General features: G+C 40.7%; 2 protein-coding genes across 11 annotated transcripts in view; one reads left to right on the forward strand and one right to left on the reverse strand.

Annotated features, from left to right (window-relative positions):
- Positions 1–16,377, forward strand: part of LOC133550664 (RPA-related protein RADX-like) — a 42,488-nt gene extending 26,111 nt beyond the window's left edge. Inside the window, exons 11-14 of one of the 2 annotated variants that reach the window (XM_061896607.1) lie at positions 6,919–6,989; positions 7,077–7,313; positions 15,356–15,526; positions 15,620–16,377. In XM_061896607.1, coding sequence (XP_061752591.1) covers positions 6,919–6,989; positions 7,077–7,313; positions 15,356–15,526; positions 15,620–15,756 — 616 coding nt within the window. In that variant the 3' untranslated portion in view covers positions 15,757–16,377. Of the gene's footprint in view, positions 1–6,918; positions 7,011–7,076; positions 7,314–15,355; positions 15,527–15,619 lie in introns of both variants that reach the window. The other variant, XM_061896606.1, reaches the window with a different exon arrangement.
- LOC133550663 (neuronal PAS domain-containing protein 2-like) overlaps positions 16,205–24,103 on the reverse strand; it is a 126,929-nt gene continuing 119,030 nt past the window's right edge. For 6 of the 9 annotated variants that reach the window (XM_061896602.1, XM_061896605.1, XM_061896604.1 and 3 more), the window contains 3 exons: positions 22,850–22,948; positions 22,560–22,770; positions 16,205–20,827 (listed from right to left, as the gene is read on the reverse strand). In XM_061896602.1, coding sequence (XP_061752586.1) covers positions 20,633–20,827; positions 22,560–22,770; positions 22,850–22,948 — 505 coding nt within the window. In that variant the 3' untranslated portion in view covers positions 16,205–20,632. The remainder of the gene's footprint in view (positions 20,828–22,559; positions 22,771–22,849; positions 22,949–24,103) is intronic. The other 3 variants (XM_061896600.1, XM_061896603.1, XM_061896598.1) reach the window with 1 other exon arrangement.

Raw genomic sequence — 24,103 nt, forward strand, 5'->3', positions numbered from 1 at the left:
TATATATATATATATATATATATATATATATATATATATATATATATATATATATACATCTGAGGTCCTCTCCAAGGTTTCTCATAGTCAGCATTGTCACTGGCGTCCCACTGGATGTGAATTCTCCCTGCCCACTGGGTGTGAGTTTTCCTTGCCCTTTTGTGGGTTCTTCCGAGGATGTTGTAGTCGTAATGATTTGTGCAGTCCTTTGAGACATTTGTGATTTGGGGCTATATAAATAAACATTGATTGATTGATTGATTGATATATATATATATATATATATATATATATATATATATATATATATATATATATATATATATATATATATATATATATATATATATATATGTATAAGTATATATGTATATATTTATATGCATGCATATATATGTGAGTGTGTATATATTAGGGCTGCGAATCTTTGGATGTCCCAGGATTCGATTCAATATCGATTCTTGGGTTCACGATTCAATTCAAAATCGATTTTTTTTTTTTTCAATTCAACACGATTCTCGATTCAAAAACAATTTTTTCCCGATTTAAAATGATTCTCTATTCATTCAATACATAGGATTTCAGCAGGATCTACCCCAGTCTGCTGACATGCTAGCAGAGTAGTAGATTTAAAAAAAAAAAGCTTTTATAATTGTAAAGGACCATGTTTCATCAACTGATTGCAATAATGTCAATTTGTTTTAACTATTAAACGAACCAAAAATATGACTTATTTTATCTTTGTGAAAATATTGGACACAGTGTTTTGCAAGCTTATTGGATGCGATGCAAGTGTAAGCCACTGTGACACTATTGTTCTTATTTTTTTTTTTTTTTAAATGTCTAATGATAATGTCTATGAGGGATTTTTAATCAATGCTGTGCTGAAATTATAACTAATATTGATACTGTTGTTGATAATATTAATTTTTGTTTCACTGCTTTTGGTTTGTTCTGTGTCGTGTTTGTGTCTTCTCTCAATTGCTCTGTTTATTGCAGTTCTGAGTGTTGCTGGGTCAGGTTTGGTTTTGGAATTGGATTGCATTAATATGGTATTGCTGTGTATTGTTTTGTTGGATTGATAAAAAAATGTATATGTATATGTATGTATGTATGCACGTATATATATATGTATATGTAATTATTAGGGGTGTGGGAAAAATCGATTTGAATACGATTCGTGATTCTCACGTTTTGCGATTCAGAATCGATTCTCAATTTTGAAAAAATCGATTTAAAAAAATAAAAAAAATAATGATTTTTTTTTTTTTTTTAATCAATCCAACAAACCAATACACAGCAATACCATAACAGTGCAATCCAATTCCAAAACCAAACATGACCCAGCCACACTCAGAACTGCAATAAACAGAGCAATTGAGAGGAGACACAAACATGACACAGAACAAACCAAAAGCAGTGAAACAAAAATGAACATTATCAACAACAGTATAAATGTTAGTTATAATTTCAGCATAGCAGTGATTAAAAATCCCTCATAGACATTATCATTAGACATTTATAAAAAAAAAAAAGAACAATAGTGTCACAGTGGCTTACACTTGCATCGCATCTCATAAGCTTGACAACACACTGTGTCCAATGTTTTCACAAAGATAAAATAAGTCATATTTTTGGTTTGTTTAATAGTGTCTTTATCTGAATTTTTTAAAACCTCTTTAAAGCTGTTCTCTAATCCAAATATCAATATGAATATGATCAGCTGGACTCTTGACACAATTGACACAGTCTTTTCGACAAGAAAAAGAGGTTCGGGGGAGCCTGGCTACCCTGATGGAACCATCGCTGTACGTGAGGGACTCCTGGAATACATGGAGGATGATGTGCCCCTCAGCCCTTTCCATCGAGGACGTCGAAGACATCTACCTATTTGGAGCTGTGATCGCGGGGCACTTGCTGATTGGGCTGGGCATTGCTCTGGTGTATCGACAAATTCGGAAGACGATGGCAGCCACTCAAGGGGCCCAACTGCTGTTCAACGCAATGGAAGGATTGGGTCGGGCTGTGGGAACACAAACTGGAGCGATTTCTGAGTTGAATCGCAAAATGGATCTCATCTTGGAAAAGTTTGCAGAGAAGGAATAATTAATTGGAATTGAAGAAATCCAGCATGGACAAACAGAGGAGATAAGTCCCAATGGTTGTCTTCTCGAAGAAAAACAACTTCTTAATCTACGATTTGGACTCCTTTGAATGGCCTTGACACAGGACAAGGCTGTTCTGAAGAAAATCTCCCTAGGACTTCTCAAAGATGGACGGTTTTGACCTTCCTTTATGTCAACAACACCTGCAGTCGAAGTTTGACCGGCCTCAGTCATACAAAAACATTCATTATCTCTCCCAAGTTAATTTGGCATATATGCTCATATGACCCCCACCCTTGAAATCAATGCCTTCACCACTGCTTAATTCCTCTGGGGCTGTGGATGGCTGAGCAGCGCTATACAGCGGCAGCGAGTCTCCTCAAACCCACCCCCTCCCTCTGTTGCAAGTTGGTGTGATATACGTACCATGTGTAAATGTGTGCCATGCTATGTGAGGTTTTTTCCTTGGACTCAGTCTGGACCCCTCCTGAGGGTCTAGCCTTAGACTGATATTTTTTTACTCCCCCCCCCTTTCTCCCAATGTCACCCTTTACTCACCTTTTCAAGGAGCGCCGTAAGTGGCTAATCTGTTGGCGGTCTCATCTTGACCTGTAACGTATGTCTGCTCTTAGCGGGACTTGTACCAAAAAATCAATCTCGTTGTACTTGTGCAATGACAATAAAGATCTATTCTATTCTATTCTATTCTATTCTATTCTAAAACAAATGTACATTATTGCAATCAGTTGATAAAACATTGTCCTTTACAATTATAAAAGCTTTTTTAAAAAAAATCTGCTACTCTGCTAGCATGTCAGCAGACTGGGGTAGATCCTGCTGAAATCCTATGTATTGAATGAATACAGAATCGTTTTGAATCGGAAAAATATCGTTTTTGAATCGACAATCGAGTTGAATCTAAAAAATCGATATATTATCGAATCGCGACCCCAAGAATTCGATAATATATCGATTTTTTTTATCGAATCGCGACCCCAAGAATCTCCTCTCTGAGCTGCAACCTTATCATGGTAGAGGAGTTTGCGTGTCCCAATGATCCTAGGAGCTATGTTGTCCGGGGGCATAAAGCCCCCTGGTAGGGTCTCCCAAGGCAAACAGGTTCTAGGTGAGGGATCAGACAAAGCGCAGCTCGAAGACCTTTATGAAGAAGAAAAAGCATGGAGCCAGATTTCCCTCGCCCAGACGCGGGTCACCGGGGCCCCCCCTCTGGAGCCAGGCCCGGAGGTGGGGCACGATGGCGAGCGCCTGGTGGCCGGGCCTGTTCCCATGGGGCCCGCCCGGGCACGGCCCGAAGAGGCAACGTGGGTCACCCCTCCAATGGGCTCACCACCCATAGCAGGGGTCATAGAGGTCGGGTGCAATGTGAGCTGGGCGGAAGCCGAAGGCAGGGCACTTGGCGGTCCGATCCTCGGCTACAGAAGCTAGCTCTTGGGACCTGGAACGTCACGTCACTGGGGGGGAAAGTGCCTGAGTTAGTGCGCGAAGTCGAGAAATTCCGGCTGGATATAGTCGGACTCACTTCGACCTACAGCAAGGGTTCTGGAACCACTTCTCTCGAGAGGGTTTGGACCCTCTTCCATTCTGGCGTTGCCGGCAGTGAGAGGTGACGGGCTGGGGTGGCAATTCTTGTTTTCCCCCCGGCTCAAAGCCTGTACGTTGGAGTTCGACCCGGTGGACGAAAGGGTAGCCTCCCTCCGCCTTCGGGTGGGGGGACGGGTCCTGACTGTTGTTTGTGCTTATGCACCTAACAGCAGTTCAGAGTACCCACCCTTTTTGGGAACACTCGAGGGAGTACTGGAAAGTGCTCCCCCGGGTGATTCCCTTGTCCTACTGGGGGACTTCAACGCTCATGTTGGCAACAACAGTGAAACCTGGAGAGGCGTGATTGGGAAGAATGGCCGCCCGGATCTGAACCCGAGTGGTGTTTTGTTATTGGACTTTTGTGCTCGTCACAGTTTGTCCATCACAAACACCATGTTCAAACATAAGGGTGTCCATATGTGCACTTGGCACCAGGACACCCTAGGCCGCAGTTCCATGATCGACTTTGTAGTTGTGTCATCGGATTTGCGGCCTTATGTTTTGGACACTCGGGTGAAGAGAGGGGCGGAGCTTTCTACCGATCACCACCTGGTGGTGAGTTGGCTGCGATGGTGGGGGAGGATGCCGGACAGACCTGGCAGGCCCAAACGAATTGTGAGGGTCTGCTGGGAACGTCTGGCAGAGTCTCCTGTCAGACAAAGTTTCAATTCCCACCTCCGGAAGAACTTTGAACATGTCACGAGGGAGGTGCTGGACATTGAGTCCGAGTGGACCATGTTCCGCACCTCTATTGTCGAGGCGGCAGATCGGAGCTGTGGCCGCAAGGTAGTTGGTGCCTGTCGGGGCGGCAATCCTAAAACCCCTTGGTGGACACCAGCGGTGAGGGATGCCGTCAAGCTGAAGAAGGAGTCCTATCAAGTCCTTTTGGCTCATAGGACTCCGGAGGCAGTGGACAGGTACTCGGACATGGGATAAGTTCGGGGATGCCATGGAAAACGACTTCCGGACGGCTTCGAAGCGATTCTGGACCACCGTCCGCCGCCTCAGGAAGGGGAAGCAGTGCACTATCAACACCGTGTATGGTGCGGATGTTGTGGATAGGTGGAAGCAATACTTCGAAGACCTCCTCAATCCCACCAACACGTCTTCCTATGAGGAAGCAGTGCGTGGGGAATCTGTGGTGGACTCTCCTATTTCTGGGGCTGAGGTCGCTGAGGTAGTTAAAAAGCTCCTCGGTGGCAAGGCCCCAGGGGTGGATGAGACCCGCCCGGAATTCCTTAAGGCTCTGGATGCTGTGGGGCTGTCTTGGTTGACAAGACTTTGCAGCATCGCGTGGACATCGGGGGCGGTACCTCTGGATTGGCAGACCGGGGTGGTGGTTCCTCTCTTTAAGAAGGGGGACCGGAGGGTGTGTTCCAACTATCGTGGGATCACACTCCTCAGCCTTCCCGGTAAGGTTTATTCAGGTGTACTGGAGAGGAGGCTACGCCGGATAGTCGAACCTCGGATTCAGGAGGAACAGTGTGGTTTTCGTCCTGGTCGTGGAACTGTGGACCAGCTCTATACTCTCGGCAGGGTTCTTGATGGTGCATGGGAGTTTGCCCAACTAGTTTACATGTGCTTTGTGGACTTGGAGAAGGCATTCGACCGTGTCCCTCGGGAAGTCCTGTGGGGAGTGCTCAGAGAGTATGGGGTATCGGACTGTCTTATTGTGGCGGTCCGTTCACTGTACGATCAGTGCCAGAGCTTGGTCCGCATTGCCGGCAGTAAGTCGAACACATTTCCAGTGAGGGTTGGACTCCGCCAAGGCTGTCCTTTGTCACCGATTCTGTTCATAACTTTTATGGACATATTTTCTAGGCGCAGTCAAGGCGTTGAGGGGTTCCGGTTTGGTAACCGCAGGATTAGGTCTCTGCTTTTTGCAGATGATGTGGTCCTGATGGCTTCATCTGACCGGGATCTTCAGCTCTCGCTGGATCGGTTCGCAGCCGAGTGTGAAGCGACCGGAATGAGAATCAGCACCTCCAAGTCCGAGTCCATGGTTCTCGTCCGGAAAAGGGTGGAATGCCATCTCCGGGTTGGGGAGGAGACCCTGCCCCAAGTGGAGGAGTTCAAGTGCCTAGGAGTCTTGTTCACGAGTGAGGGAAGAGTGGATCGTGAGATCGACAGGCGGATTGGTGCGGCGTATTCAGTAATGCGGACGTTGTACCGATCCGTTGTGGTGAAGAAGGAGCTGAGCCGGAAGGCAAAGCTCTCAATTTACCTGTCGATCTACGTTCCCATCCTCACCTATGGTCATGAGCTTTGGGTCATGACCGAAAGGATAATATCACGGGTACAAGCGGCCGAAATGAGTTTCCTCCGCCGTGTGGCGGGGCTCTCCCTTAGAGATAGGGTGAGAAGCTCTGCCAACCGGGAGGAACTCAAAGTAAAGCCACTGCTCCTTCACATCGAGAGGAGCCAGATGAGGTGGTAAGGGCATCTGGTCAGGATGCCACCCGAACGCCTCCCTAGGGAGGTGTTTAGGGCACGTACAACCGGTAGGAGGCCACGGGGAAGACCCAGGACACGTTGGGAAGACTATGTCTCCCGGCTGGTCTGGGAACGCCTCAGGATCCCCCGGGAAGAGCTAGACAAAGTGGCTGGGGAGAGGGAAGTCTGGGTTTCCCTGCTTAGGCTGTTTCCCCCGCGACCCGACCTCGGATAAGCGGAAGATGATGGATGGATGGATGGATGGACCCCAAGAATTGATATTTATCGAATCGTTGGACACCCAAAGATTCGCAGCCCTTATATATGTGTATATATATATATATATATATATATATATGTATATATATATATATATATATATATGTGTATATATATATATATATATATATATGTATATATATATATATATATATATATATATATATATATATATATATATATATATATATATATATATATATATATATGTGTATGTGTGTCTGTGTGTGTGTGTACATACGTGGGTGTGTAGATATATGTATATATTTTAATATGTATGTATCACGCCAACCACGCCTCCTGTACTCAAAGCAATTGAGTACACCACCACCACCACCACATTTAAAATCCAAATTTTGTTCTGAACACAAATAAGTGATGGCATAGTTTATTCAATAATGCTAAAAACGCATTCAGTGTGCTGGCAAAATGGTAAGATGCAACAGTTCACAAGCTACTCCCTTGAACCATCCTCAGCAAAGATGTTTCTGCCTTACAGGGCAGTCCTACAAGAAAATAAAGAAGTAGGAGAGCCAGAAGAAGAAGGAGAGTCCCCATCAGGGGAACCGAGCGCGCATCCCCAAATTGAAGGTGGATTGTCCCTAGTGTCACGCTGTTTTTCACAGAAGTGCTCTTACGCATGTTTGGTTCCACCAGGCTGCCATGTCTTATCCTGGGAGAGCAGCGGGTGGTCGAGGCAACTCCAAGAAGTCTCTGAACATCTATGTCACGAAGTTCTTTATCAGAACAGTATTTCTCGGAGGTTCACCTTTGAAGAGAAAAACTCTCTCCTGAGTTGGAGCAACCTTCACCCCATGCAGTGGACACCCGAGCAATCAGCCAACACTGTCCCCTCTGCTGTTGAACTAGGATACTACAAAGTAACCATACTAGGTAAAACTTACAGTATGTTAGAAAATGGTAAATGAGTTATACAAAACCAGTGAAGTTGGCATGTTGTGAAAACTGTAAATAAAAACAGAATACAATGATTTGCAAATCTTTTGTCAATCTATATTCAATTGAATATACTGCAAAAACAAGCTATTTAATGTTCGAATTTAGTTGGCACAGGAGCATTTTCCCACTGTGTTACATGGCCTTTCATTTCATCAACACTCAGTAAATGTTTGGGAAGTGATGAGAACAATTTTTGAAGCTTTTCAAGTGGAATTATTTCCCATTCTTTCTTGATGTACAGCTTAAGTTGTTCATCAGTTTTGGGTCTCCGTTGTTGTATTTTACGCTTTATAGTGCACCACACATTTTTAATGAGAGACAGGTCTGGACTGCAGGCAGGCAAGTGTAGTACCCGCACTCTTACTATGCGCCACACTGTTGTAACACATGCAGAATGTAGCTTGGCATTGTCATACGCAGGCGGCGTCCATGAAAAAGAGGTTGCTTAGATAGCAACATATGTTGACTGACACACCCCCGTAACATCACAGATGCTGGCTTTTGAAATTTGCGCCAATAACAGCCCGAATGGTTATTTTCTTCTTTGGTCCAGAGGACACGACGTCCACAGTTTCCAAAAGCAATTTAAAATGTGAACTGTCAGACCACAGAACACTTTTCCTTTTTGCATCTGTCCATCTTAGATGAGCTCGAGCCCAGCGAAGCTGGCGGCATCTCTGGGTGTTGTTGATAAATGGCTTTTGCTTTGCATAGTAGAGTTTTAGCTTTCACTTACAGATGTAGCGACCAACTGTAGTTACTGACAGTGGTTTTCTGAAGTGTTCCTGAGCCCATGTGGTCATATGTTTTACACACTGATGTCGGTTTTTGATCCAGTACCGCCTGAGGGATTGAAGGTCACATGCATTTAATGTTGGTTTTCAGCCTTGCCGCTTATGTCCAGTTATTTCTTCAGATTCTTTGAACATTTTGATGATATTATGGACAGTAGATGGTGGAATCCCTAAATTCCTTGCAGTAGCTCGTTGAGAAATGTTGTTCTTTAACTGTTCGACAATTTGCTCAAGCATTTGTTCACAAAGTTGTGACTCTTGCCCCATCCTTGATTGTGAACAACTGAGAATTTCATGGAAGCTGCTTTTATACCCAATCATGGCATCCACCTGTTCCAAATTAGCCTGTTCACCTGTGGGATGTTCCAGATAAGTGTTTGATGAGCATTCATTAACTTCCTCAGTCTTTTTTGCCACTTGTGCCAACTTTTTTGAAACATGTTGCAGGCATCAAATTCCAAGTGAGCTAATATTTGCAGAAAGTAACAAAGTGTAGCAGTTTGAACATTAAGTATCTTGTCTCTGCAGTGTATACAATTGAATATAAGTTGAAAAGGATATACAAATCATTGTATTCTGTTTTTATTTACACAACGTGCCAACTTCACTGGTTTTGGGTTTTGTACTTATATAGCGCTTTTCTACCATCAAGGTACTCAAAGTGCTTTGACAATACCTTGCTTTTTGATGTATTCTGACTTTCAAACACTTGCTGCCTGTTGAACTATATGAATTGTTTTTACCATAGATAGACATAAGATATAGAATATTTTGCAATAATTTTTAGAGGGTTGTGTTTTAATAAGTATATCGTTAAAAAAAGAAAAAGAAAAAACTTTTATAAATAGTTCCCATCCAGAAAAATCAAAACAAGCTTTAGTGCTTTTACACATTGGAAACAGTTAAATAACTGTTTGTTCGCATGTTATAAGCGTAATTGCATTGAACAAAGAGAGCACATTTTACCAAGTCAAATTCTTGGCCAATAAATGTGATTCGCTGTACACAATATCATATCTTTCACAAAGATTAGTTAAGAGACAGTAAGAAAACAGACAGATTATCTGATTAGAGAAATATTTAGCCTTAATCACACTGCTGGTCAGTTCCGTTTTTTTTTTTTGCCTACACGCGACCTGCATGTTATTTTTTCGTGTCTATGTGAACAGTGCAATTCCAAATGTTTTATATCCGATCCAGGCCTTTTTTCGTGTGTGGATATAAATTGAATATTTATGCGATTTGTCCTCAATGTCAACGCTTCCGCGCTCAGGTCGCATCTCTCCGACCAGAATGTCATCAAAAAGCGATAAGTGTCATAATTATTCGCCAAAAAAGACGGTTACAAAATAAATATTTGACAACAGAAGCAGAAAGAAACAGCAGAAAAAACTTTAAAATAATACTTTTCAGGAACTCACGTGAAAATTCCATCACTTCTGACTCTGACTGCTCACCCACAGACACGTTCTACAAGAAGGCAGCAAAGCAAATTATCCTGTGAAACTGCAAGAGCCAAAATATTTGTCCTCTACCTTCTTAATCTTATACACGCAATAATTTGATTTAGAAAATGTTTGCTTTGATTGCACAAAATCAGAAAAAAAAATTGCCAATAATTGTATTTCCTCATACAATCTCAATGTTATGTTTTTAACTGAGATATGGCTTCACAAAAACAACAAAAATACATTTATGATTAAAACTAACCCACCTCACTTAAACTATGTGTTTGAGACATGACAAAACCAGAGCCATTGAGAATTAAAGATTCTGTCTGGGCACAGAAAGGGGAGTGCCGAAAAGTCGAATAGAAATAGCGCAAATGAAAGCTCATTGAGATTTACAAAGAAAAGTTAAATATGTTCAACCAGACTTTGGTAGAACAAGGGAATAATATTTCTCTGTAGTCATCACAAACTGTAGTAAGATCTTGTGTCCTGTTTGCTGCAGTAAACAGATGAACAAACCTTCCGGTTTCACTTCCAATAGAACTCATTTTTACATCAGAGTGGAACAAGTATTATATAATGCTAAAATTAAAGGCAAAAAAATGCAATAATTCCTGGAAATCAAATAGCTACTCTGCAGCCAACTAGACAACTAGAGCTAGCACTTTCCATTCCTGTCACTGACAAACAGTTAAAGAGATCATCCGCTTTCTGAATACATTAACATGCTGCCTTGATGAGTTGCTCACTAGATTTCTAAGGGTGTTTGTTACCACTATACGCTCATCTAGTTAACAATATCTGCCATTTTTGATCAAGTAAATATGCTTACAGCGGATCACCGTGATCAAACTCAAATTAATTGCGATCAACGATCACGATCATACAATTGCCCTGCCCTAGGTTCTGCTCTTTACTGGTTCAAGTCCTATCTCAATCCCAGCACATACTTTGTTGGAATTGGTAATGCCTCTCTGACCAAATGGCTATACCTGTGGGATTTCTCAGGGTTCAATTCTGGGAACCGTATTGTTACTCTTGAACATGCTGCCATTAGGTCAACTAATACTCAACTTCAATGTGTCCTACCACAACTATACAGATGATTCTCCGATCTATGTGTCTCTAACAGCAGGTGAACAGCGATCTGTTGATTTACTTTGTCACTGCATCGAACTGTGTAGATGCAACAAATATTTCTTCAGCTAAACTCAGACAAAACTACAAATATTGACTTTAGCTCTCAGAAGCAAACCATTATTAGTCACCTTGAGATTCTCTCCCTGAAAACTAATAATCGGGTTAGAAATCTGGGGGTAATAATCATACTTGCCAACCCTCCCGGATTTTCCCGAAATTCAGCGCCTCTCCCAAAAACCTACCGGAAGAAATTTTCTCCCGAAAATCTCCTGAAATTCAGTCGGAGCCGGAGGCCACGCACCCTCCAGCTCCATGCGGACCTGAGTGGGGACAGCCTGTTTTCATGTCCGCTTTCCCACTATATAAACAGCTTGCCTGCCCAATCACGTTACAACATCTACGGATTTTAATAAAAAACTGCACACACAAGGAGACGAAGCAGAAGAACGAGGAAGTTACAGCCATGGCGACGCCGTCTGTAATAGAGTGACCTATGTTGTCTGTTGCCATCTCCTGGTGAATGTTGGCTATAGCGTTATGGGGTTGCTTTTTGGGCACAGTAAAGAGCCCACAGTAAAGAGACGTAACTTCATCACCTCGCCTGGTTATTGACTCCAACCCAATATATTACACCGTCGACGAGCAAAATGAAGAAATGCGCTTGCTATTTCCAAAACGAATGGAAACAAGAATTTCAGTTTATCCAGAAGAGTTTGAAGGGGAAGTGGTATGTTGCCTGTAAATTTTGTAGAACAGACTTCTCCATTGAACACGGTGGCCGAACGGATATACTCAGTCATGAAAGGTCAGCGAAGCACAAAGCGCCCGCAGCGCAGCATCGTTCACAACCCAGTATTATGGGCCACCTCACAAAATTGAGACCCGATGGTGTAACTTATGCTGAGTCAAAGATGGCTATGCTGATAGCTGGAAGCAACATCCCGTTTTCATTTGCGGATGTCTACAACAAATCCGTGAAGAATATGTTCCCGGATTCGGAGATCGCTCGCCAGTTCGCAAATGGCAGAACAAAGGTTACTCAAATAGTGAAAGGTAAGGTTTTTTGTTTTTTTTTAGTAACCAGTAAGCACAGTACAGTTAGTAAAACAACTGTGTTTTTATTACTGTGTATTTGATAGATGCCGTCTGAAATTCAACAATTTCTTTTATTTATATATATAATAAAATAAATATATATAGCTAGAATTCGCTGAAAGTCAAGTATTTCATACATATATATATATATATATATATATGTAGCTGTAAATACACCCCTTCCCTCTTAACCATGCCCCCTGCCCCAACCATGCCTCCGCCCCATCCCCGACCACGCCCCCCACCTCCCAAAATCGGAGGTCTCAAGGTTGGCAAGTATGGTAATAATGGACCCGGCTTAGGTCACAATCAGCACCCTATACCACCTAAAACATTGCCAAAATCAGAGGAATAATGTCTGAATCAGACTTATAAAGACTAATCCATGTCTTTGTCCGCAGCACGTTGGACCCATGTTATGGCCTTCTCACTGGGCTCTCTAAAACAGCTGTAAAGAAGCTGCAGTACATCAAATTCTGCTGCTCAAATCCTGACTCCAACCATATTAGTCCAATCAATCAATCAATCAATGTTTACTTACATATACAGCCCTAAATAACTAGTGTCTCAAAGGGCTGCACAAACCACAACACAAACCACTACGACATCCTCGGTAGGTCCACATAAGGGCAAGGAAAACTCACACCCAGTGGGACGTCGGTGACAATGATGACCCAGTGGGACGTCGGTAATAAAAATAAAAGTAATAAAAACACAGTTGTTTTACTAACTGTACTGTGCTTGCTGGTTACTAAAAAAAAGTGCTCAGGTCACTTGCACTGGCTTCCTGTTGCTCAGAGAATGGACTTTAAAACAGCTCCGACATTTTAGCCTTTTCCTGCCCTGTCAGCAGCTATATATATTGTCAGAATTCACCTCCCGGTAATCGCTGCTGGTGTAATGGTACTCGCTTCAGCCTTTTGAGGCCAAGGGTGTGGCGTTTTTCCCCCGACCAGGTTTAAAAAAAAAAAAAAGAAAGGGGTAATCAGCAGGGAAAAAACCTTTGCTTATTTTATTTTGTTTATTTGCACTGATAACAAATTATAAAACAAAGTGTTTCACATGTGTTCGTATTATACAAAAACTTGCATCTACGGTAATTAAATTCAGGCTTGAGTCAAGTCATTCGATGGAAACTGGTTTTACGAATTTAATTGGTTTGTGAACACTTCGTAAATATAGAAAAGTTTGATGTTAAGCAACATTTATCCATAAGAAACAATGTAAACAATAATGTGTTTCAGATGTAATCATTCATATTACTGAAAAACATGCATTTCATTAAATTCAGGCTTGAGTCAAATCGTGTGGTGGAATCTCGTTTTACAAATTTACTTGGTTCTTGAACACTTTATAAATATAGAAGTTTGTATGTTGAAGAACCTTTAACTATCAGAAACAATGTAAACATGAATAATGTGTTTGACATGTATTCATCTAATTAAATTCAGGCTTGAGTCAAATAGTTTGGTGAAACCTCATTTTACAAATTTAATTGGTCATTGAACAGTGTTTGTAAATAGAACAGTTTGTATGTTAAAGGAAATCTCTTCATAAAAAACAGTGTAAACAATAATGGGTTGTCGACAAGTCCATATTTTAGTAAACGTTTGTACACTTTGAAAACAATGTAAGGCATTATATAGTACTGAATACTGTATAGCAAAGGTCGCTTCGGCAGGAATCATTGTTAAGACCGGGAGGAAGTGGCAGGCACAAGAAGCCGTAAGCAGAGCAGAGGCGCGGCTGAGGCACAAAACCTTGCTGGGTACTGTGGCAAGGGGGAGGGCAGGCCTCGGCAGCTTTCCAAAACCACGCTTTGACCAGGCCCGTGGCAAGGAGAAGCGCCAACTGGTCCAGGAGGAGATCCGTGCAGAGGTGGAGGAAGAACGTTGCTGCCGGATGGTCGGCATGTCCAAACAAGTGGCGTGGACAAGGTGGGAGCATGCAGAACCTCGAAAACTCACCTGGGTAGAGCTCTGGAGAGCTGAACCTCTACGCACAAAATTTCTCATCCAGTCTGTGTACGATGTCCTCCCATGCCCCGCCAACCTGCACACCTGGTGCCTAGCATACACTCCGGAGTGCAAACTGTGCTAGAGGAGGGGCACTTTGGAGCACATCCTGAGTTGTTGCCCAAAGGCACTAGGGGAGGGGCGGTATCGCTGGCGCCACGAACAAGTTTTAAAAGCCCTGGCGGATTCTATCTGCGCAGCAATACATAACAGCAAGTCCCAGGCCGCCCCGAAGCAGTCAATCACCTTCATCAGAGCAGGACAGAAGGCAAACCGCAAGCCCAACTTCTCAGGAGGGCTCGTCGCCACCGCTCGTGACTGGTAGCTCCATGTTGACTTGGGAAGGCAACTCAAGTTACCGGCCAACATCGCTACCACGTCACTCCGGCCAGACATGGTGTTAACATCGGAGTCAACCAAGCAAGTGCTGCTACTGGAGCTGACTGTCCCCTGGGAGGAGCGGATTGACGAAGCAAATGAGCGAAAGAGGTCCAAATACGCTGAGCTCACTGCAGAGTGTCGGAGTAACGGCTGGAGAGCCCGCTGCGAACCAGTCGAAATTGGGTGCAGGGGTTTTGCTGGTCACTCACTACAGCGTGTGTTTAGAATCCTTGGCATTAGAGGACTGCAATCCAGAAAAGCCACCAAGACCATCCTTGAGGCCGCAGAAAAAGCCTCCCGGTGGCTGTGGATCCGTAGGGGGGATCCGTGGTGCGCTACTTGGACACAGGCCGGGGTCTGATCACCCCCGGCTGGGTCGCCCTGGCGAGGGTGTCTGATGATTGAAGACCCGAAACACCCTATGACCTCGGGTTTATCACTGATGACGTGTCCAAGCATCACCGTGAGGTGTATTCAAGTTCTAATACTGTATAGCAAACAAACATACCAAGGGGTTGATGGATCAGCTTTCTATTTAATAAAGTCAAAACAACAACAATTAGCTGAACTGTCCTCGTAAGCAACTATAATACAGTAGCTAACTACAGCACTGCTTTGCTGACTGACTAAGCACAAAGATCGAGCTGCCCGCCCGCAATGGATGTGCTGCCTGGCACAAAATTGCTGTGCTGCAAGGCACACAACGGGTGGATGAAACGTTCATACACTGGAAGAAGATTTGTACAGCAAAGCATATTTATATTCGTGTGTACCTAAATCAAAAAGTGTATGAAAGTTTCGTAAATCGAGGTTTCACTGTAATAATAAAAATGAAGACAATCATGTCAACAGGGTGTTACTTTTTATTTTACGGTAATGAGAGGCTAAACTGTATAAAAACATATGTATTCGTGTGGACATGCCAAGGAATAACAAGTAAAGCCCTCAACTGGACAAACATTTAATGATCAATTCAGAGTCGCTCAGATCTGACAAACTGACTTTTTAGTGATCTTGTCGTGTCATCAGTGAGTCACTGGATTGAATGAAAATCAGAGAATATATTTTTAACAATCTCTTGTTTTAATGTTGTTATTCAGGCATAAACAAGATGATGGCTGTTGACGCCGCCTTTTTACCAGTTGTGTGCTCTAGCGAGCAAAGAGCTGTAGGTCTTCCTTACGCTCGCCATGACAACACCATGATGTCTTGTCTCTCCTCTGGATTCGTCTGTCCTCTCAGCAACAGCAAGGCGACAAGTCCCAGACCAGGTCATCATTACTAATACCACCTCAACTTGACTGATTTACAGTGTCTATTATCGTCACGCTGATACCACAATACCCTTTTATTTTGTCTTTCAGAGGAGATCTTGCTGACTGCGAGCGAACTAGAGGACATGCATTTGGTGTGTGTCTTGGACATTTGTCACCTGGGTGGAGAGGAGGTGGAGGTACTCCTTAGCAAAGTGTACAAAGTGACAGAGGTTTTCCTTGTTTAGCTGCTTACAAATATATTATACATTAATTGTTTTGGATTTAGATAATATTTAGAAACAGAAAAATACATTCTGCTTTTTCCATGCTTTCTAGTACATTAATGGTTTGTAAAAATACAACTATTCAGTAGTGTAGTGCCTCAAAAAACATTAATAATGTCATGTCGGATTATCACAAAGGACTGTAAAAAAAAAAAATAGTTAATCATTTGGGAAAACATGTAAACAAGTCATAAAATCCAAAGTCAACAAACTTAAATTTTCCTGCTCAAAATCACAATACATGCTATATGTTTAAATATATTTATTTCCATATAATTCACAATATGAATTATAATCCAGGTTGATTTATAAACAATTTAATATAACATAATTCATATCAAGGTCTTTTAGACTGTAAACTTAATTCTTTTTTTCATTTAAAAAATATTTTTAAAGCTTATTTCAATGGTAAATACATGAGGGGAAAAAGCACATACAAGCGACTGTGCAACACCAACACAAAGTCTCACCTCCTCTAATAAGACACTTCATTATCTCTTACAAAATTACTTTAATATTGAAATCATGTAACGTACACATGTAATGTATGAGATATACAAAATAAAACAATATGTAATCTAGTGTCTTTTGTACGTTCTAATTTACAGTATATGCATGTTTTTCTGCACAGAAACGGCAGAATTAACTTGTATACCAGGTTTGTGTTCCTCAGGTCCTGGCCTTAATTTGTCTTACGCCAAAAATGAAAGTCCCGTCGTCATCACCTGACAAATCAGGAAGATGGTCACAAATCTTCCAGAACATTGACACAAAATGGAAAAAGCCCAAGATGCTGAAAGGGGAGATGTTTGAAACGTTTAGAGCAGATTATTTACATGATCCAAAGGCTCTAAAATGTTTACATCCAAACATCAGGTAGAGAGAGTGTTTTTGTTTAATAATGCGAGTCTCTTAATAAATTTTACTGTAATGGGAGCTCTTGTATGAGTCTGTAGTAGTTCATATCAATGTAAGGCAAACAATATAAGTGGCCCTTTGTAACTGAAAGGTCCACATGCCTCCTCACCACCACTGGCGTATGTGTCATTAACTGCGTATATGTGTATCTATGGCAGTGCTTAGCATTTAAGTCTCCTCCCTCAGCCAGCAAAAAAACAATTTGATGTTTGGATACACTTGATAATGGTGAACTTTAGTTTTCCTTATCATGGTTGTTGTATCACATGTAAGGGAGGGGGGGGGGAACAAGCTACACATTCCAAATCTACATTCTGTAATCTTTCAGGGTGGAACATGGTTTCTGACAAAATATCCACACACAATGGAATGTCAGGGTATTGGAACAAATAAAATACTTATAATACATGTATGTATGTGTGTATATATATATATATATATATATATATGCATATGCATATTTATATATTGGTATGTATACATATATATGTAAATATATATGTATAAACACACGCAGTACAGTGGTTTATAATACATTGAAACAGTATAAATTACATTCTCAAACAAACATTGCACATAGTAACTATTGTGTCTGTTGTTTTGGATTCTCAGTAAAAGCTGATTTTCAGGTTTTATTCAAAAACCAAATAGTTAAAAGTACATGTGAGTGACAAATGAGAGAACACTGTTGCTGTGTTTGAGCCTCAGATAATTTGCAGCTTTTCATCACTGCAGCTTCTTCAAATACTTCACATCTCTATCTGATGCATCGTCATTGCACACAAGCTGGACTACTCTGTACTATACACTTACCAGCCACCATTTCTGCATGCCTGAAGATTTCATACTACCTTAAGAGCCAATTTTGTAGTATTTTTTTTTCAAGCTGCCCTCTTTGAAGTTCAGCACATACTTTTGGTATACTGTTGTATATTAGTAAATTGCTTTTTTCTACTGTAACATACATCTTTCTAATGGGTTATACAGATACACTAACATGCCACAATTGTTGCACAATGTAATGAGATCCAAGAAATTTTGCCTTTACCAAGATAATAATCCCTCATTTTAACTGGTAACACCCAAATAAGTTTTTCAACTTGTTTAAGTCGGGGTCCACGTTAATCAATTCAGTTAGTCATTAATTAGTTCCAGTCATAACCTCGATAAATGAATTCACGCGAAGTAGGAATTTTTAATTATAAAGCTAATATTTTCACAGTAAAAGTATACAAAAACGTTAACCGTCTTTATGAAATGACACCCTTTTGTCAGTTTAACACCCTTTTAATGCAGTAGTAATGCTGCCTGAGACTGAGCCAATCAGTGGTCTCGATACTGAACAGCGTGATCTGATTAGTGTGGTTTCATCTAGTTGCCAATACTACTATCACATTGGTATTTTAAGCATTTAGCCATTTTGATGGTTGAAAATGCTTAATTTAGTGCATCATTTTTGTAGAATATGCTTTAAAAATACAAAACAATCTGCATTATATGAAGCGTACCTTCAATTTAGTTGTAAATACAGCATTACTTTATTTCATTGAAAATCATGTATATTGAAGTAAATATGTATGTATGTATGTATGTATTATATGTATGTGTGCATATATTTATATTTATATATATATATAGATAATGTGTACCCCGCCTTCCGCCCGATCTTGGCTGAGATAGGCACTAGCGCCCCCCGCGACCCAAAGGGAATAAGCAGTAGAAAATGAATGGGATGGATATATATATATATATATATATATATATATATATATATATATATATATATAGATAAACATACACATACCTACATGTTGCCTATTTGCATTTCTATAATCCAAATTATATCACAATATGTTTAAGGCTGATTTGTCATTTGCATGTCAACAAAAATATTACAAACCCCTATCTTTGTAATGCAACTACAAAAATATAGCAAATTTAAACCTAACTGAAAATAACCTTGTATTTTTGTGCTATGTTTGTGGCATGTTTTGTAGAGTGATAAATAAGGATTTACAAACATACAACAATTTGACATACATTTTGTAACCTCTCAAATAGTGAATTGCTTGTAATCCGTCATGTGACTTTTTCCCGAAAGTGGAAATTAGTGGTGGTCAACCAAACCAGAATGGCTGTTGTACAGCAAGAGGCGCGTGGATTCTCTAAGTAAGGAAAGGTCTTAAATTTTCCTCTAAAAATCTAACTTTGCAATGGAATCTATCCCTATACTTTATCAAAAAAGGTTGGTCTATTAATATCAAGGATTAAACTTCGGTGGAGTTCCCAGAAATATGGAACTATCTGGTGCTCAAAACGCCATTCTACACGACAAAATTGATGTAAACTTGGAAAAGCAAGGAGGTCTACAACTTTTTTGTGTGTGGCTGGGTCAATGACATTGGTATCAAGAACCTCCTAGATAAATATGTATCGTTTTTGCTTGGGTAATGTTGCATTTCATGATTTAACTTTGCTTCTACTGCCTGTAAAGTGAAGACTACAAAACTGTTTGGGCCACTCGTTTCGTAAAATCTTGCACTCCTTTGCCCTCCTTGATTACCTCTCGGAGAACCCAGAAGAAACGTTTATCCTTTCCGCGATTTGAACGGTTCATACAGCCAAAAACATCTTAAGCATAGGGCATTTTTCATTGAGTAGGTCGAAATGACACATCATACCCATCGAGAAGAGACGCTGGCTAGACCACCACATAATATTTAATGAGCCAAATCCAAGCAATACTGGACATATTTGGACAGTATCCAGTCTCAGTCTATTCATCTGTAATTGTCCCCAGATATCATTCATTTAATTCAGTGAGGTGGCGCAAGAAGTTAAGACCAGTGGTGACCCTTCAATGACTGCATGAACATAGACAATTCATCTAAATCTCATGACATAATTTCAAACAAATGTAATCAGGGTTTCATCAAATAAATGACTGAGTGTGACAGACTTTGCAAAAAAAGGGTTAAATCTTTAAAGTTAAGGTTGCAAAGGCATCCAGTATTTATACATATATATATTTCTCTTTTTCTTTCAATCTCCAAAATAAATGTAAATCTCCCCTGTTTTTGATCAAATGTTGGTGGGGAAAAAATAAATTACTATCTATGAAAATATAAACTTTGTATTCCAAATGTACCTGAGCAGGATTTTTAAAGCCGTAATCAGACAACAATGGAACTGCACCATGGTAGTAGTAGTAGCAGTAGTAGCATGGATAAAGGCACAATAAACCTCCTCCACCTCCACTCACAAGTCAGTCAACAGTGGTGCTGCAGGGCGTATTAGAACTCAGTTCTTCATTTCAGTGACAGGTGTTGAAGCAGCCCTTCATTTTGCAGATTGAGCTTTCCATTAAAGACCACGAACATACTTTCAGGTATTTCGGTGTAGCCAAAAAAAAAAGATAATGATATTTCACACTGAAGCCCCTGTAGACGCTACACTTGCATAGCAGCAAGTTTAGTGGTTGATGTTGACTTTTGCGATTCCCACTAATCCCTTTTTTTCCCAGGGGAGTTAGAACTGATATTACTGCGTAGGTTTGCGAAGGAAAATAATCTCACTGTGAAGCCATTATTTAGTGGGAACATTTAATATTAACTTTAGAAACAAAAATAAATATTCTACTTCTGGGTGGGGTGTGGTACCAAAGTGCGAAATGAAAGTGGCGTCCTCATGAGAGCTGCGATGAATCCATTTGTTTCGATGACAACTCAGCCTGTCGCAGGCTGGTGATGAAAGGCCCCGCCTCTCATCACCACATTCTTTAGTCACGTCTGCTCCGTGCTGCATCTTACTGTTGTTCAACTTCAACACATCGTCGTCCTGTGAAGCAGCGGCTTCACATTGAATGTTCTGGCCGCTCCGGTCAGTTTTGCTGCAGAGTTGGATACCAGTTTCCACAATGCTACCGCGTTAGCATATTTCTGAAGTCAGAAACGTTCGCATTCTGGTTTTGGGAAAGTTGGTATTGTCTTTGTTGCGGCTGTTGCTGCTGTGATTGCGACGGCTGCTGGATGTATCCCACGGTGCTTTGTTGCTGGAGGTTGGCGGTGTGTAAGAACGTTGGAGTCGACCCGTTGTGCACAAGTCCTTGAGTCATCTGCACAACACAACAATCGCAGTTAGTGATATGATCACAAAATGATTCTAAATGTTTTTATCTGTTAACAATATGACATGCCACTTTGTTAGCAAGTAAATTGATACGTTGGCAAATGGACTACAGTGGTAACTCAACTTATGAGTAATTGGAGATAAGACCTGTCTCTCTGCTTTTCATTAGGCTTGAGTTACAAGCCCATTTCCCGCCGGTTGAATTACCGTAATACTGTGCCGTTTTAGCAGTACCAAGTTCATATATTGTTACACATTGCTCCTGTTTTGTTTACACATTAAACAAAACTATTTGCGTGATAAATATTTAATACATGGTTGTATATTGTTTCTGCTTCATCTCCTCAAGAAACAAACATAAGTTTAGAGCAAACAGTTGACGTGCACGTTTGACCGCCGCTCAGAGATTGACACAATCCTGCCCTCCAACTAACCAAGATAGATATCGTGAAGGAAAAAAGTTGTCTACCAAATCAGAGAAACAAAACATTTAAACATTTTAATTTACTGGTCAGCAGCCGATTCAGCGAGTTAGCTGGAGGACAGACATCTATCCATATAAAATATTGAGAAGCTCGTTTAAGCCATGTTTAAGTTTGTTCCCTCTCGTTCTGACTTAGAAACTAGACAGTTGAGCATTACCTTTGGTGCACAGATATCTAGTACATATTGCTTGTTGTCAACTCTGGCTTCTCTGGTCCGTCACTCAAATACATCCGAGTGTAATGCAAACAACAGTTTCCTATTTCCTGTTTTTACACGACGTAAAAGAAACCTGTTGGAGACACCTACAAGAGTCTGTTCTCCAAGGTAAATGCTGAGCAATATTATTACATTATTTCATAAAACTGCTGTAGTTGTTTGTAGTGCTTTGGAAATGTTTTTCAAACTATTTCTTATCTAAAAGTTTTTTTTTTTTTTTAAATGTTTACGTTAAAACTGTTTTAAATTCATTTCAATTCATTTAAATATGCGGCGCTACTTTTAGATAAGAGTATTTTGAGTTACAAGCTCTGTTGTGGAATGCAATGTGCTCGTAAGTTGAGTTAATACGGCAGTTTGTTACGCGCAATGTTTGGACACGCGGTAACCGAAATCGCATACGAAAAACCAAATCAAACGACTGGTGGGTAGTGTGAATACTGAGATACCACTCGATTTTGTTGGCTTCACATGCACAACTTAATAAGATCCAATATTAGATATATGCTTCTATAATGCTCAGTTTTGTATGTCAAATATTTAACAATACAGTATTTCCTCATTTATTGCTGTTGATTGACCGCAGTAAATGAATTTTCGCTAAGTAGGGAGAAATTCCATAAAAATCCTGTTAAAGTCTTAAATACAAATATTGAAGCTCTGATATAATTATAATTATTTGTTTCTTCCCTTTCAATGTTTCAATTTCTGACTGTGCTATTATCAACTAGATAGCAAAAAAAATAAAAAATATCTGTGTAGCCTGGTCAGAATTCATGTAGGACAACCAGCTAGTGAACTGGTTAGAGCAGAGTTTAGCTAGCCACGATGATAAAAAGTCTTAAATTTGATTCACTTAAAGCTGCAGATACTCTATACAGGACAACTATTTAACTGCCTGTGCAAAATGCAGTTGTCTATTGCTGTGGTGACGCCAGTGATGCCTTGAACATTACAAATCCACAATAAGACTATTGAAGAAATCAGTAACAATAAAAGCTATCTGAATAGGACACCTGAAAAAACTGCTGAGGCTGCTGCAGCTGTAGGGAGTGATGTGAGGCTTGAGGCTGAGCCTGGTAGCTTGACTGCGACTGGTGGGAGATGAAACTGTTGTGCGGGATCATGATGGGCGACGTGAAGACCTGAGAGGGCACGAGCACGGCGTTGCAGTTGACCTGTTGCATGGAGAACGAAGGCGTGATGATCTGCTGATCCAAGGTGTATCTTTAGGGATGGAACGAGCGAGAGGTCAGGCATGGGTGGACACGTCAGAAGAGATGTGAGAGAGTCAGTGAGTTCTCACAGGGTCTGGGGAATGCCCATGTTGCACTGCTGGGAAGGCTGCGAGGACCCGCTGCTGGTGGGAACCAGTGTCTGCATTGGCTGGTTGAGGAGCATGCTGCTGCAAATGAACATAAATTGGACTCTTATGGGTTAAATTCATTACAACTATGATCCATGCTAACATAACTCATCCAAAAAGATTCAATAACCTTGTGGCTCACTTTTGTGTAATCATTAGAAACAAGATTCAGGTTCATTATCGTTTGTAATTCAGTATCAATATCCACTAGTGTTGTTCTGTTAAAGTTTAATGCTGCTGATTCCAATACCGGTCATACAATATTTTTTTTCTACATTCAAAACACTTCTTTGTAGTTTACATAACATGTAATGCTGGTTATTTGGTCAAAATATAGCATATATTATGTTTTACAGTCCGCTTTCTGACCTTCTCTTTGAGATTTGCTGTTTTGTGGGCGGTCTTATTTATATGCCTGCACTTTGAATGCGTCTTCTCACCGCCATCTTTGTTGTAGTTTATGCTTCCATGGTTTGATTTCAAATTGTTGGTAGTTATGCAGATCCCAAATACACAAAAACATGTACCAATAGGTAAGAAAAGTGGGTTTTACATAATTGTTCTCCTTTAGGATACTAAAGAAATGCAGTTTCGTTGTCATAATGGAGGTAGTTATTATAAACTTTGGGGAGCGGTTCCATACTTTGTATGGATATACACTATTAGCTGCTAGCTTGTCAGCTGGGGTACTAAGAAAAGATACAATAGCCGGAGGTGATCAGCATCAAAAGGTATTAATTGTCAATGACAATCAGGACTTTATGAAAATCAGGCGATTCTGATCAGTGGAGAACCAATTGGTGGTCTGCCTATAAAAACAAAGGATTTCCTTTATTTATGTATTTTACAGAGAAACAGTGCGCCTGTGCCATTACTTTATAACACATTATCTTAACTTGCCAGACTTTTTGAATTATTTTGCGTGAATCGGCTGATTGGCAACACTTACAGTTGTGATCAAAATTATTCAACCCCCGCACAATTTTGGTGTTTTAGCAAGTTGGACCTTTATTTTATATTTTGTTTATAGTCATATCAAATAAAGATGTGTCAAATAGACAAATGCAATTTAAATTGTAACACTGTATTTTACAAAAAACAAAAAAAGGAAATTTTTCTTAATATCTCATTGACTAAATTATTCAACCCCTTAGTTACATGCATCTTTAGTACTTAGTAGAACACCCTTTGGCA

The sequence above is a fragment of the Nerophis ophidion genome, linkage group LG04 (assembly GCF_033978795.1).
Source record: "Nerophis ophidion isolate RoL-2023_Sa linkage group LG04, RoL_Noph_v1.0, whole genome shotgun sequence".
Taxonomy (NCBI): Eukaryota; Metazoa; Chordata; class Actinopteri; order Syngnathiformes; family Syngnathidae; genus Nerophis; species Nerophis ophidion.